This window comes from Xiphias gladius, chromosome 15 (assembly GCF_016859285.1).
Source record: "Xiphias gladius isolate SHS-SW01 ecotype Sanya breed wild chromosome 15, ASM1685928v1, whole genome shotgun sequence".
NCBI classification, from domain to species: Eukaryota; Metazoa; Chordata; class Actinopteri; order Istiophoriformes; family Xiphiidae; genus Xiphias; species Xiphias gladius.
The window spans coordinates 18,017,808-18,030,559 of record NC_053414.1 but is presented as its reverse complement, the minus strand read 5'-3'; the positions used below and the strand labels follow the sequence as shown (position 1 = coordinate 18,030,559).

At 41.9% G+C, this 12,752-nt stretch overlaps 1 protein-coding gene across 1 annotated transcript; it reads left to right on the top strand.

The window, feature by feature from the left end:
• Positions 1–5,270: 5,270 nt before the first annotated feature.
• Positions 5,271–10,984, top strand: tyrp1b (tyrosinase-related protein 1b). Its single transcript, XM_040146423.1, has 9 exons — positions 5,271–5,284; positions 6,143–6,501; positions 6,789–6,897; positions 7,632–7,845; positions 8,221–8,425; positions 9,723–9,890; positions 10,168–10,347; positions 10,439–10,585; positions 10,665–10,984. The coding sequence occupies exons 1-9, from the start codon at positions 5,271–5,273 to the stop codon at positions 10,868–10,870; spliced, it is 1,602 nt and encodes a 533-aa protein (XP_040002357.1). The 3' UTR covers positions 10,871–10,984.
• Positions 10,985–12,752: the final 1,768 nt, after the last annotated feature.

Below are 12,752 nucleotides of genomic sequence, written 5' to 3'. Positions count from 1 at the left end.
TATTTTTTGGTCAAGCCAAAGTCCAAATGTGCTTCACTTAACACTGCTCAACTTCTAGCCAATAATATTTCCTGTAGCCTGCCAGCCACTGTCATGATTTGGGAAGGCTGAGCTACATTATACATCCAACAGCCTCATACAGAAATAGATTTCCATTATAACCCTAATCTTACTGCACTGTAGCATGAATTTGTGTTCTGGCTCTGTCTTTGTAAAGCAGACACTTTTCTTCTCTTTACTTTTTATGGATAGGAATCAAAAAATACTTACACTGCATTCACACTACTACCAACCACATACCAGATCTTCTTCTCTAATAGCTGAAATAAACCATCTGATTGCTAGCTATAGTACCAACAGTGCTACAATCACAGATAGGACTTATGGCAGTGCTGGAACATGATTGATTCTGATGTTGCCCAAGCTGCAGCTAACATTTCTGCGCTGATAGATGATGTAATGGGGAGACTGTGCCCAGTATTGGTTCAGTATTTCTCTCTCTGTTCATAAAAAGTGAAGTGAGTATTTATTATTTTTCCACATGGCCCGGTGCAACAAGCAGTTCATTTTTAGAAGGGGCATGGTAAGCAAAAACAGTAATATCTGAGATTTTCTGTGTCCTGTGTGTGTATATGTGTGTATGCAGTACCCCAGCTCCTCAGCGGTCATGTGAGGAAGGGTGTGTTGAACCAGAGGCAGCTACAGGAGGGGACCACAGTGACGACACACTGCCTGCAGGCAATGGGGACGCTCAACAGTATGTTCACATTTTAAAATATCTATAGTGGTGGGTTAGATAAGTACAGACAGAACATACACATACAGATGGGTTACAAATTAAAGGAAAAGAAAAAACATAAAGTGTCATAAAAAGCCTCCAGAATTGCTTCAGTGCTCCACTGGAACTCTACTGGAGAGATGAACACCATTCTTTGAAAGGATATTTTCCTCGTTTGTGTTTTGTAGATGGTGGTAGGGAGCGCTGTCTAACACAGTGGTCCTCCACGTGTTCAGTTGAGTTGAGTGCAAAGACCATACAGTGACATATGACTCACATCATTTTCATTCTCCTAAAACCAACCAGTGACCCCTCATGCCATGTATGGAAGCACCTGCATTCATTACTCTATGTTTCTTTACTCATTTTTCAAGGTTTTCCTTTAGTTTATCACCCGTCTGTCTGTCTCCAAAATCCATTTAAACAATGATATTTCTTAAAACGTTTCAAAGCAGCTAGGCACAAGACTTTTACAGGTGCTATATAAAAAAATTAAACTAAAGGTAGAAATCAGACACAACATCTGGATAATGTACTGATAGCTCCTGATACATTTAATAAAGCAAAGATGATGATCTCATTGTCAGCCATCACCTGACTTCATCACAGATCGCACATGATAAGGACAAAGATCTCTAAAGATTGCTCTGTTAGATTTATTAGGAGCTATAAATACAACGTGCAGGTCTTTTTTCTAATTTAAAACATTTCAGGGTTCCATTTCATGGTTTACAGGATCTCACTCTCTGCTAGGCTCTTCTTTTCTCTCTCCCAGATTTTCTTCTTTCTGCTGCCACCAAACCGACTTCTACGCTATCAGTCTCCTTGTCATTGACACTAGCTGGATGTCAGACTTGCTCATTGTCAGCCGACTAAACATGGTGCACTGACCTGAAAACTTGTGGTTCATAGGAACCACCAGTTGTGTGCTTCTCAGCTGATTCCCTCCTGGCTATTTTGTAAGTTATGTGCTCAGGGGGCTGCCCACTGCATCACATGAGCATACAGGTCCTGTGAACCCAGAGCATTAATGGGTTATACCACTATTTTTCGTAATCAGACTAGCAGGCTTGGATCAATGATAAGCCAAAGGTGTGCATGTGTGTATCGGGAGTGGCTGTGTGAAAGTCAGGGGTGAGGGTAGGTGTAAAATATGAGAAAAAACAGGACAGATGTCAAGACATAGATTGAGAAAGTCTTTGTATAGAAACAAAAGTTGTGTTTATATTGTGGAAGTGGAAGTGTGCAAGACACAAAGAGAAATCTGATGCACGCCTAGCACAGACGCTAACAAAGTAACACTGAATTATTAAACAGTCGACAGAGTCATCTCAAAATGTGTCCTTGTTAAGAGACTTTATAGTAGCAGCGACAATCCCGTTGTCACTGGAGGAGGGAATCAGTAAAAAACACTGCCAACAAACAACAAAAGTCACTTTTAGAATAGTATCTAAAAGTCACATCTTTGGCAGCAGTATCATCTGAACAATAAAGGCACAAAGGGCTGCTTCTTGTACATAGGATGGTGCCAAAAGCTACGCTGCAAAGCAAGCAAATTGAATGAGTGTACTGTATATCAAATGTGGAAGTCAGGAGCCATACAGAAATCATCTACATTTTGGAACCTAAAACATTCTTCTTTAGCCTTTTCTGATATGATATACATTTAAAAAATTGAGGGGATTGTGATTCGAAAAGCAGGTTGTAATAGAACAGACAATGTCAGTATGCACACAGTATTCATTCACAATTATATTGAACTTGCTATACAGTATTTACAATGGTTAAATGGAGGATTTTCAATCACAAGGAAGGCCTCCATCTGACTTTGACTGCTGCACAATCCTGTGGCAGGCCATCTGAAATTATTATCAGATTATTAGATTGCATTATTAGATTATTAGACTTCTGTCATTTTTCTTAGGAACCTGGTAATATGTAGCACCGTACATCACACATGTAGCCATGGTGGGGAGGTAGGGATTTGTTATGGAAAGTAAGAAAAGTGAGATAAAGAAAAGTCTGATCCACGAGTTAATTTAACAAAAAAAGTCTCCTGAAATTAGTTATTATACAAAATCTGATTGTATTCTCTCTTAGACCAGACATGTCTGAAACCGACTGTTACTATCAAATCTGTTGCCCAACATTGACCCAGGAACCAAAGCTACTGTATATTTTTGCTTTATTTTCATCATTACTGACAATTAGCTTTCCAGCCTGAACTGACTACACTGGTTTCTTTCACTCTTCCTTCTGTCTACTTGCAACATATTGGGTGCACATGCATGTACGCAGACAATTGCTACAGACAGAAAGGAAATAAACTTTCTTTATAAAATAACCCAAACCCAAAACAACCCAAACACGATCCATGTCGAAAGCTTAACAAAATAGCCCCAACCTGACCTGACAAACCTCGTACTTTGCCGGGACCCTTCATGTTCAGGCAGGCGGCAGAAGTCTGCTGTGCATCATGGCAGATTATGAAAGAGGAAGTGATGATAACAATTAATTCTGGGCAAGATGCAGCACTTCGACAAACATGCTTTGGAGATGGCAGTCTGGATACTTTTCAGGGTAAATCAACTAGATCAAAATGTATTCAGCACTTTTAGAAGTGATTTCACGGAAGGACAGCGTCACCTGCAATTAGTCAAAAATGTCAAGTGATCTGTTAATATCTGGGTGTGTCATTACCTCCCAGCATATCTCCTTCCACCACTGTGTGTAAGCTTCTCCATCTGGTGTGAGGTCATTAAATAAACAGACCTTACAGAGAGAATATCAGCATTTGCTCTCAGCAGCATATTCAACAGCAATTCGACAGCCATTACGAACACACTAAAACAAGTTGTGCTTGGATTTAACTGATACCTTCAGTGTCCCATCAGAATGAGCCTGTCTCTTTGTTTTCGTGTAAAGCAAAGATTTGTCCTCATTAGGATCAAATAGCACCTATTGCATGCACTATCAGGTCCTATTCTTTCTAACAAACAGTGTTGCCTTTTCCCTTTCTGCTGTTTATCCATTACAACTGTTAAATCTCTGCCAACTGCCCTATTTTCCTCTCTACCAGGATAGCAGTACTTGACCCATCCGACGTGGCCTCAACCATGGCCCAAAACAAAGAGCAGCACGAGGAGGAGCATGCGATAGCCATGTCAGACCTCCCGCCCAGCGCCAGAGAGGAGTCGGCCAACACTGGACCAGGACCAGACTTCTCACAAGACCTCAGGACTTCCATTCTTTAGGGGGTCTAACTGTTTGTCTGTGCCTACTGTATCTAAATGAAACCCAAAAAGCCACTCTTCCCCCCTTCACCCAATCGCAATTTACCCAGACACCCAATGAATTCCCCTATCTCAAACCCTAATCCAACACAGACTGCCTTGGATTCCTACTGTAATAACAATTGTATATGTAACACATCTGTATTTGGTGTGTATGACTGTATGTCTGTCTGAGTGAGTGTATGTGTAAATTGACATAAAGAGATACTGTAACACATTTGGCATGTGTGAATGCGAGGGAGGAAGGAGAGTACATGAACAGGTGAGCACAGTCTTCTGTGAATGAGTGAACAGGAAGAGCATGCTTTAAAATACTGTGCGTGAGTGAGTGTAAATGTGATTAAAAAAATCTTATGAATCTAGTTTGATGTCTGTACGCTCTTTAGGCTAGAATGAGCTTGTTAAGCAGGGTTTTTCATACTGACCACATAAGTCAAGCTGTAGAAAGCTGTTAAAAACTATGTAAAAGGGGCAGCAAGCATGAACAATTTTCCCATTTTATTAGCAGTTCGGCACAGTCTCATTAAAATGTAGAACACTTGCCTATAATAAAAAAAACACATTTTTCATTATTGAGATGAAGCTTAAAACTTGATTTAATTTTATTCTACATAACTCCTGACCTTTGTATAATCATTTCTGATTTGAGCGTATCAAATTAAAATGATAATATTGACTGTGTTCTTTCCTTCTTGCCTTGCAGTATGGATTTTTCTGTAGTTGCTCTGAAACGTACGGTTTAAACTCTTGATAATTGAAGCACAGAAATTAAGTAATTACAGGGAACAAATGACTAATTTGTGAGCACAAATTATCAAGAACTTTTCCCAAGACAGCTGTCAGCCTCCACAGATAACAAACCATTACCATGTTTTTACTTCACTGAAAGTGAGTAAATTCACTCAAGTATGACTTAAGCATGAATGCTATCTCACAGTTGAATCTTTCATTGTCTGATTGACCACACAGACTGGCGTCATTTGGGTTATGATCACAAGGCATGTGAATGAGTGTCTGAGAAAGCACTTGAACCCTCAAGTGTATCCATGTGTACTGTGTGTGTACTGTGTTTGCGTGTGTGTAGGTGCTTACACAATCTCCAGAAAGGTCTGGTCATGTGCTCGATAGCTATTTAAGCCAGGAGAGGGGAATGGGCCGACTCTTGGGGGGCTACAATTCTGCGGACAGAGAGGAGCAGCATGCACAGCCAGAGGTAGGGGCAACACATTACACTGACACTTTTTCACATAATGAACTGCAGAATGCAATAAGTCTTACAACTTCACAGTGTGAATGACTGCTTCAGCACCATTTACAAACTCAAAGTGAACATCAGGCTACTGTACAGTTAAGCTAGTGGCAAAATTAAAAAATGAAAAGTTTTATTTCAGATGATATACAACAGGATGCCACAAAACAGTCCATCTTGCACTGGCTGAGAATTATCATAATCTTAACAAAAGTAGTGCATTCAGTCATTCGCAATTTGCTGTATCTCTGCAAAAGTGCAACACATAAAACACTTTTTTCCAAGTTTATTTTTTATTGGTAACTTTACTTGGGTGGTTGTTATCACAGTTTTTTTGTAAATAATTGCTCCTGCCAAATTATTAGTCTCTTCTTCATTCATTCCTATTCAATACGCTTCAAAAGACAGGCAAATCTAGCTACAAAAGAGGTTGAAACAAATCATCTCTAGCCGTATACTGTTGAAAGCTTTTCTGAACTTGTAAGAGTTGAAAGCTAATGGATTTCTGAATTATGAATAATGACTCGCACTGTTTGCAGGGGCATGTAAGAAGTAAAGCTTCAGAATAATGTTACGACAATTGGCTTTAACAAGAGATCACAAACTGAGTGTGTTGTTCTTGAGCTTAATTGAAGTGTATGTCTGCAGTGTATTGAATTTTTTTGTCTTCATCTTACCAAATGTGGGCTGGGATAGGCTCCAGCCCCTTACAACCCTGAGCATTATAAGTGGTTCATAAAAAGATGGCTGGATGGATGTAAAACAATCATTTTCAACATTTAAAACATGTCTACTCTCTCGCTGTGTTTCTTAAATTCATAGCATGTGGAGAGCAGGTCTCCTGGTGGTGACCCTGTGTGCCACCCTAACGTTGGCCCAGTTCCCCCGGGACTGTGTAACCCCCGCGGGGCTGCAGAGCGGCCAGTGCTGCCCATCCCTTACTGGGGTGGCAGGGGACGAGTGTGGCTCCAGCACCGGGAGGGGACAGTGTGTGGCCATTGCGGCAGACAACCGGCGCCACGGACCCCAGTACCCTTATGCAGGGCGAGATGACAGAGAAAGGTGGCCGCTGAGATTTTTCAACCGCACTTGCCAGTGTAATGGGAATTTCAGTGGCTACAACTGTGGGCAATGCCGACATGGGCTAACTGGACCAAACTGTGATCAGAGGATCTCTGTCGGTAAGAGAATGAATGCTGTCCAAACTCAGCATTGGTGACCTAGAAAACTCAACGTCTGTCTTCTACTGTACCCTTTGAGATCTCAGTGGGCCTCAAAGACATACAAAGATACATCAGCCAAGGGAATGAAGGCTGCATTCATTGTCAGGGAAAGGAAATGTCTATGTTAATTTTTAATAACATTTTCCTTTCTCCTCTCTTCTTTCGTTCCTCCCACAACACAACAACCCCTCATTCTCTCTCTTCCTGCCCTCCTGTCTTCCTCTACCCCATTAACCTCACTGCAGTGAGGAGGAATATCATGCAGATGAGCACATCTGAGAAGCAGGCATTTGTGAATGCTTTGGACCAAGCTAAGAGGACTGTCCACCCTAACCTGGTCATCTGTACAAGACGGTACATAAGCATTTTTATGGTAACATAATTCTAATTATTCTGTATAGGCTTTATTATAATAAAAAATAATGCTAAGTGTACTTAAAATTTAATTTAATGACCTAATTTCAAAAGGAAATTGATCTTTACTCAGCCAGTCTTTGCTCTTGTATCATGACTGTAGAACAAACAGCCGAGCTTTGCCCGAGGACCTGTACGCTCAGTCTTGTTCAGTCTGGCAGTTGAAAGCTCAGTAATATAGCCATGGGTGAACCCATGCTGTGTTTTGAAAATTATCAGTAAAATCGTAAAATTTCTCATGGCAGCTTTCTTTTTAAGCTGCAGGTGGAAGAGGACATTATCAGCTTAGGCGGGAGTAAAGGGATTTATAGTCTTCTAAGTAACAGAGCATAAATCTGTGAATAACCTCCTTCCAAATCATCTGAGGATTGTAGTAGATTAATTTTTGAAGCAATTCTCAGCTGCAGGTAAAAGAACCCTTTTAACCTCCTAATCAAAAAATTAAACTTCTCCTCCATTAATGGCCATACTCAGGTTCTTAGATACAGTCCCGCTAGGCAGCTGCATACAGAAATAAAATGTAAATTCAGTGTCTACCAATTTGTAGTTCCCCTAAAAACCTACATCCTCTCACTCTAATCTATCAAGGTGACTTTTGGAGAATGTTTCTGCATTGGCAAATGCTATCTTGGAGGAACAATAAACAAGGTGACATGTTTTCCTTCCCTCTTTAGGTACCAGGAGGTTTTTGGGCCCGATGGAAACACTCCGCAGTTTGAGAACATCACTATTTACAACTACTTTGTTTGGAGCCACTACTACTCCGTTAGTAAAACCTTCCTGGGGCCAGGTCAGACCAGCTTTGGAGGTGTAGACTTCTCCCACGAGGGCCCAGGCTTTGTCACTTGGCACCGTTTTCATCTGCTGCAACTGGAGAGAGACATGCAAGTGAGTACAGAGAATAGAGAGTGAAGGAGGAGGATAGTGGAAAGAAAAAGAGGAAGGAGAGGAGGTTTTTCGGCCCTTGTTTTGATGAAGGGAGTGAGGAGGAATAGAAAGAGTTTGGCGATTTGAAGAGACGGAGACACTATCCAAGAGGAGAAGGGGGAGCAGGTAGGGAGGAGAACAGACAGAGGTAAAAGAAAAATATACTGAGATGGAAAGTAGGAGAAAATGGTATAAAAATGTGCAAAGTGGTGAAAAAATGTGGTGTTTAAAGTGCAAAGAAAGTGAGAAGGAGCTTGAAATGTCTTCTTTATATACACATTTATCAGTCAATCCATCCACAAACACCTGCCTTCTTCCTTTATTCATTTTTTGCAGGACATGCTGAGTGACCCCACCTTCGCCCTGCCATACTGGAACTTTGCCATCGGAGGCAGCGAGTGCGACATCTGCACCGACGACTTGCTGGGAGCCAGGAGCACCTTTGACATGAACTCCATTAGCTCCAATTCCGTATTCTCCCAGTGGAGGGTCATCTGTGAGAGTGTGGATGACTACGACTCTTTGGGCACCATCTGCAACAGTGAGGACAGTCACAGAACCACACGCCATATCTCAGTCTGCAAGAGAGCGGTGTTGATATACAGCGTAGTCTCAGCTGCATCAGAAAAGAGGGCAAAGAGCTCATAAAGAGAGCATGTAGAACATTAGCTGTTATAAATAATACCACACAGCTGTTGTGCTGCATAGGATATTGCTCGCTATTACTACAGTTTGTTTGAAACTACTCTTCTGGTTAAACTTTGCCCTCTGAGTTGATGAGTGCATCTTAAAACACTGTATTTTGAAACATTTTTGATTCAGTGACCGTAATTTCTCCACAGCAGACATCAGAACATACAGTAGTTTTTCAAGTGTTAATTCCCAATGGATCAAGCGGTTTAGACTTGAATAAGAGAACTCTGTGTAAAACTGTAATAAACTAGACTTTAGGTGATCAGATTAGCAGGGATTGGATTTATTCCACACTGGCACCAGATAACAACCCTGACTCACTACCTTTCCTTCAGTTTTCAAACATGTCTTATTTGTGCAGTATCACTTTTTCATCTGGAATTGTGGAATAATGAAGAATGTCAATCCGCTTTCACCACAGTGCTCCACCACAAACACTTGAAAGGGGGTCCCTTTTGAAAAACTGCATGTACATTAGGAAAAAGCTGAGGAAATTCAGTCACAGGTAGAACATGTGAGTGGCCAATATGTGAGTGAGCTGTCTCATTAATCCCCCTAGGGAATCATGACGGTCCTGGTATTTCCTGCATCAACAAGCAACATCTCCTTAAATGGGTTAGGGGGGTTGCCTTATTTATGCATGTGCTTGTTGAAGACAGGAATCTAGCAGTCTACTGGTTCCTTTGATCTGAGGGAATAGTCTTCAAACAGGCAGACGACTCAGTTATGTAGCTCTCTGTACGCTCGTGTGTGCGTAGGGGAGAAAGCGCAAAAAAGAAAGAAAGATATCGTGCACGCAAGAGAAAAAAAAGAAAAAAACTTCTGTTCAGTCACAGAGCCCCCCCCCCCCCACTACTGTTGACTTTTAGTGAATAATTAAAAAAGAAAACTGCCATCCTGTCATGTTTAAGACTGATCAGACCAGTCTAGTCTCCCACATAGAATTAGAAAGTGGTTAAATAATACAACATTTCTAATCATCTTTCATTCCATTTCTGTGGGGACCACTGGCATGATTCTGAACTACAATCTGAGCTCTCCACTAACCAAAAAACTGTCATTGTTATCTTTTCTCTGAGTGTAGAGCTAATTATATTTCTCTTCAGTTAGATAACACCAGCTCGGGCTCTGTCCTTATCACCCAGGCACAGAAACCACTCCCATCAGGAGGAACCCAGCAGGCAACGTTGCGCGACCCATGGTGCAGAGACTGCCGGAGCCCCGGGATGTGTTGGACTGTCTGGAGCTCAACACCTTCGACACGCCTCCTTACTACTCCACCTCCTCCGAGAGCTTCAGGAACACCATTGAAGGTGCATAGTTTTGCTTCAAGGGTCAGAATCAAAGCAGCACTTAAGATTTAACATCCTCCAATCACCTTAAGGACGCTATTCAGTTCTCAGCTCACACTACCGAGCTACTGAAGTACTGTGTGACTGCACAGATACAAATACAAAGCCAGAGACACGCACACAGACTAAATCCTCCACCCACATGTACATATGGTTAGCTCCAACACAGCATTTGTTGCTCCTAGTGTTAGTAAATCGGTGCTTTCATTTAATGGCTTTGTTTTTCCGTATTTTCTAGGCTACAGCGCCCCACAGGGGATGTACGACCCGGTGATCCGCAGCCTCCACAACCTGGCCCACCTCTTCCTCAACGGGACAGGTGGACAGACTCACCTCTCGCCCAATGATCCCATCTTTGTCCTGCTACACACCTTCACCGACGCAGTCTTTGACGAGTGGCTCCGCAGGCACCAACCAGGTACATGCAGACTGAACTAGATGCAGATACAGAAACATAACTCACTTTGAAGGATGAATATATGGATAAACCTATTTTTCTCATCCCGCAGGTGAAATAGTGTATCCTGAGGAGAATGCTCCTATTGGGCACAACCGCAAGTTCAACATGGTTCCTTTTTGGCCCCCTGTCACCAATGCTGAGATGTTTGTCTCTGCCCCAGAAAACTTGGGGTACTCCTACGAGGTCCAGTGGCCAGGTGAGTTGCAGCACGCATACATGTACATACACACACAAAACCCAGGTACCTCAAATGACGTTCCTTTCCTTTTCCATAGCTCCTCCCTACACCCTATCTGAGATCATCACCATAGCTGTCGTTGTGGCGGTGCTGGTGGTGGCAGTGGTGGGTGGTGTCATCGCCTGTGCTGTGCGTTCCCATTCCTACCGCTCGGCCGAGGCCTTGGAGCCTTTGCTGGGAGAGACTTTCCGACGCTACTCAGAGGACGAACGGAGGTTGGACAAATCACAGTCTGTTGTCTAAATCCCTACCTTTCTCGAGAGGCCTTAACATTTTCATGTTTTTGTTTTGCTTTTGTTTTTTTTTTTAAAATACCCCTACTTCTTCTAATAAAGGTGAATTGGTTTCAAACCCAGAGTCTGTGTGTCTGTGTCATTGTATTTGCTATAAATTGTAGGCGGAGGGTATCAGGCGGCAGCCAAAAGGTCAGATGGCCTGGAGCAGCTCAGCTTATAATGAATGGGCTGGAAGAAGATACAAGCATACAGTTACTGGCCTTTTTCACTCTACCACTGGGTATCTAAACTCAGTGATGACTCCTGACATCCTTTGATAACTGTAAAAAAAAAAATTTTCTCCCTTTCACTGTCCCTTCTGTAGCTCCAAGCTACATGGTGATAATATTCATGCAGATATGAGTCAATAATATGCTGTAACTCTATGAAAAGACCACAGACAGGTCTTACTACTAGAGGCCTTTTGCTGCAGGGCTAACAAGCCTGAGGCTAACAAGCAAATCACACCACTTGTAATGTTGCTTCTAACCCATGAGTCAGATTGAGCCCATGCAAATTTCCATGTGTTCATAAGAGCACACACACCGCCCCCATGTGGATTTAACACATTACTGCAACAGGATTCAATTTACAAGCTGTTCGCTTTTTCCATGGTCATTGACCATTCTCTGAACTCATACATTACAAATTAGGACCAGAATATCTTGCTGCACGAAGGATGTAACAGTGGACAAAAAGCAGACACTGAAGTACAACTGATTTGGTAGGATTTGGACAACCTTGATTAAAATACCACATTATCAACTTGTAACTCTTGATGAAATGACAACCCAGAAAAATACTACACTGACTACAACAAAGTGACCTTAAAGCTGCTACATACAGTGGGGGTCAAAGAAAAGTGACAAAAACTTTACACACACTGTCCATACTTGTCATAGGGGTACAAATGAGGAGCAGGGGCGGATCACTTGTGCTCAACTGTTCGTGAGGACTTCAGTTTCAAGGCCAGTGACGTTTTGTTCTGTAAATGATTGTGGAAAACCTTGCCATGTTTTGTTTTACATTTGTATATGAAAACTTGCCTTGTAAATTATATTTAACAGATGTTAGCCTACCTCAGGCAGGTTCTGACCTGCATGTAGGATAAATGCTTCCTCTGTCCTCTTATGACCTTTTCATCTCCAAGGAAAGAACATGCTCTGCCTTGGAATGGAAGTCTCTCATTAATTGCGACCACCTGTCCTTGTAAAGTAATTATGGACAAAAGCAAGTGTGCAGCATGCACAGCCCATGTATGATCCCGTGATGCATTTGTGGAAACTTAAAACCGGGGTTGTAGGTACCATTGATATCACAGAACCCATTTATTCCAGGGGATTTGGGCGGCTGAGGTGTAATTTTATATGATTCTATCCAATCAATTAATTTTATTAATATAATGCCAAATCATAACATAGATTATCTCAAGGTACTTTAAACCCAGCGTTTCCCACCATGAGCAAGCATTTGGTGACAGTGGAGAGAAAAACAGGAAGAAACGTCGAGCAGAACCGGACTCAGGGCCGGTGGCCACCTGCCTTGACAGTTTGAGTTGAGAGGAGAGTAATGGGGGAGAGAGAAGAGAGAGAGACCAGGAACAGCTGTGTATACTGTTGTATTCAAGCGCTGTCAGTAGTAGTGACCAATCTTAGACGATGGCTTTTAGAGCAACAACTAGAAAATTTGTGAGACATACAACTTTAGAAATTTACACACAAAATTAATGGATTAATGGAACAGGGAAACATATCAAAATCTGAAAAAGTTCAGATCTCTTCAAAACTGTGTTTTTTATGTGTAGGAGGAGACACAAAATCCTGGCTACAGCTATGCCTAAAGCATAGTTG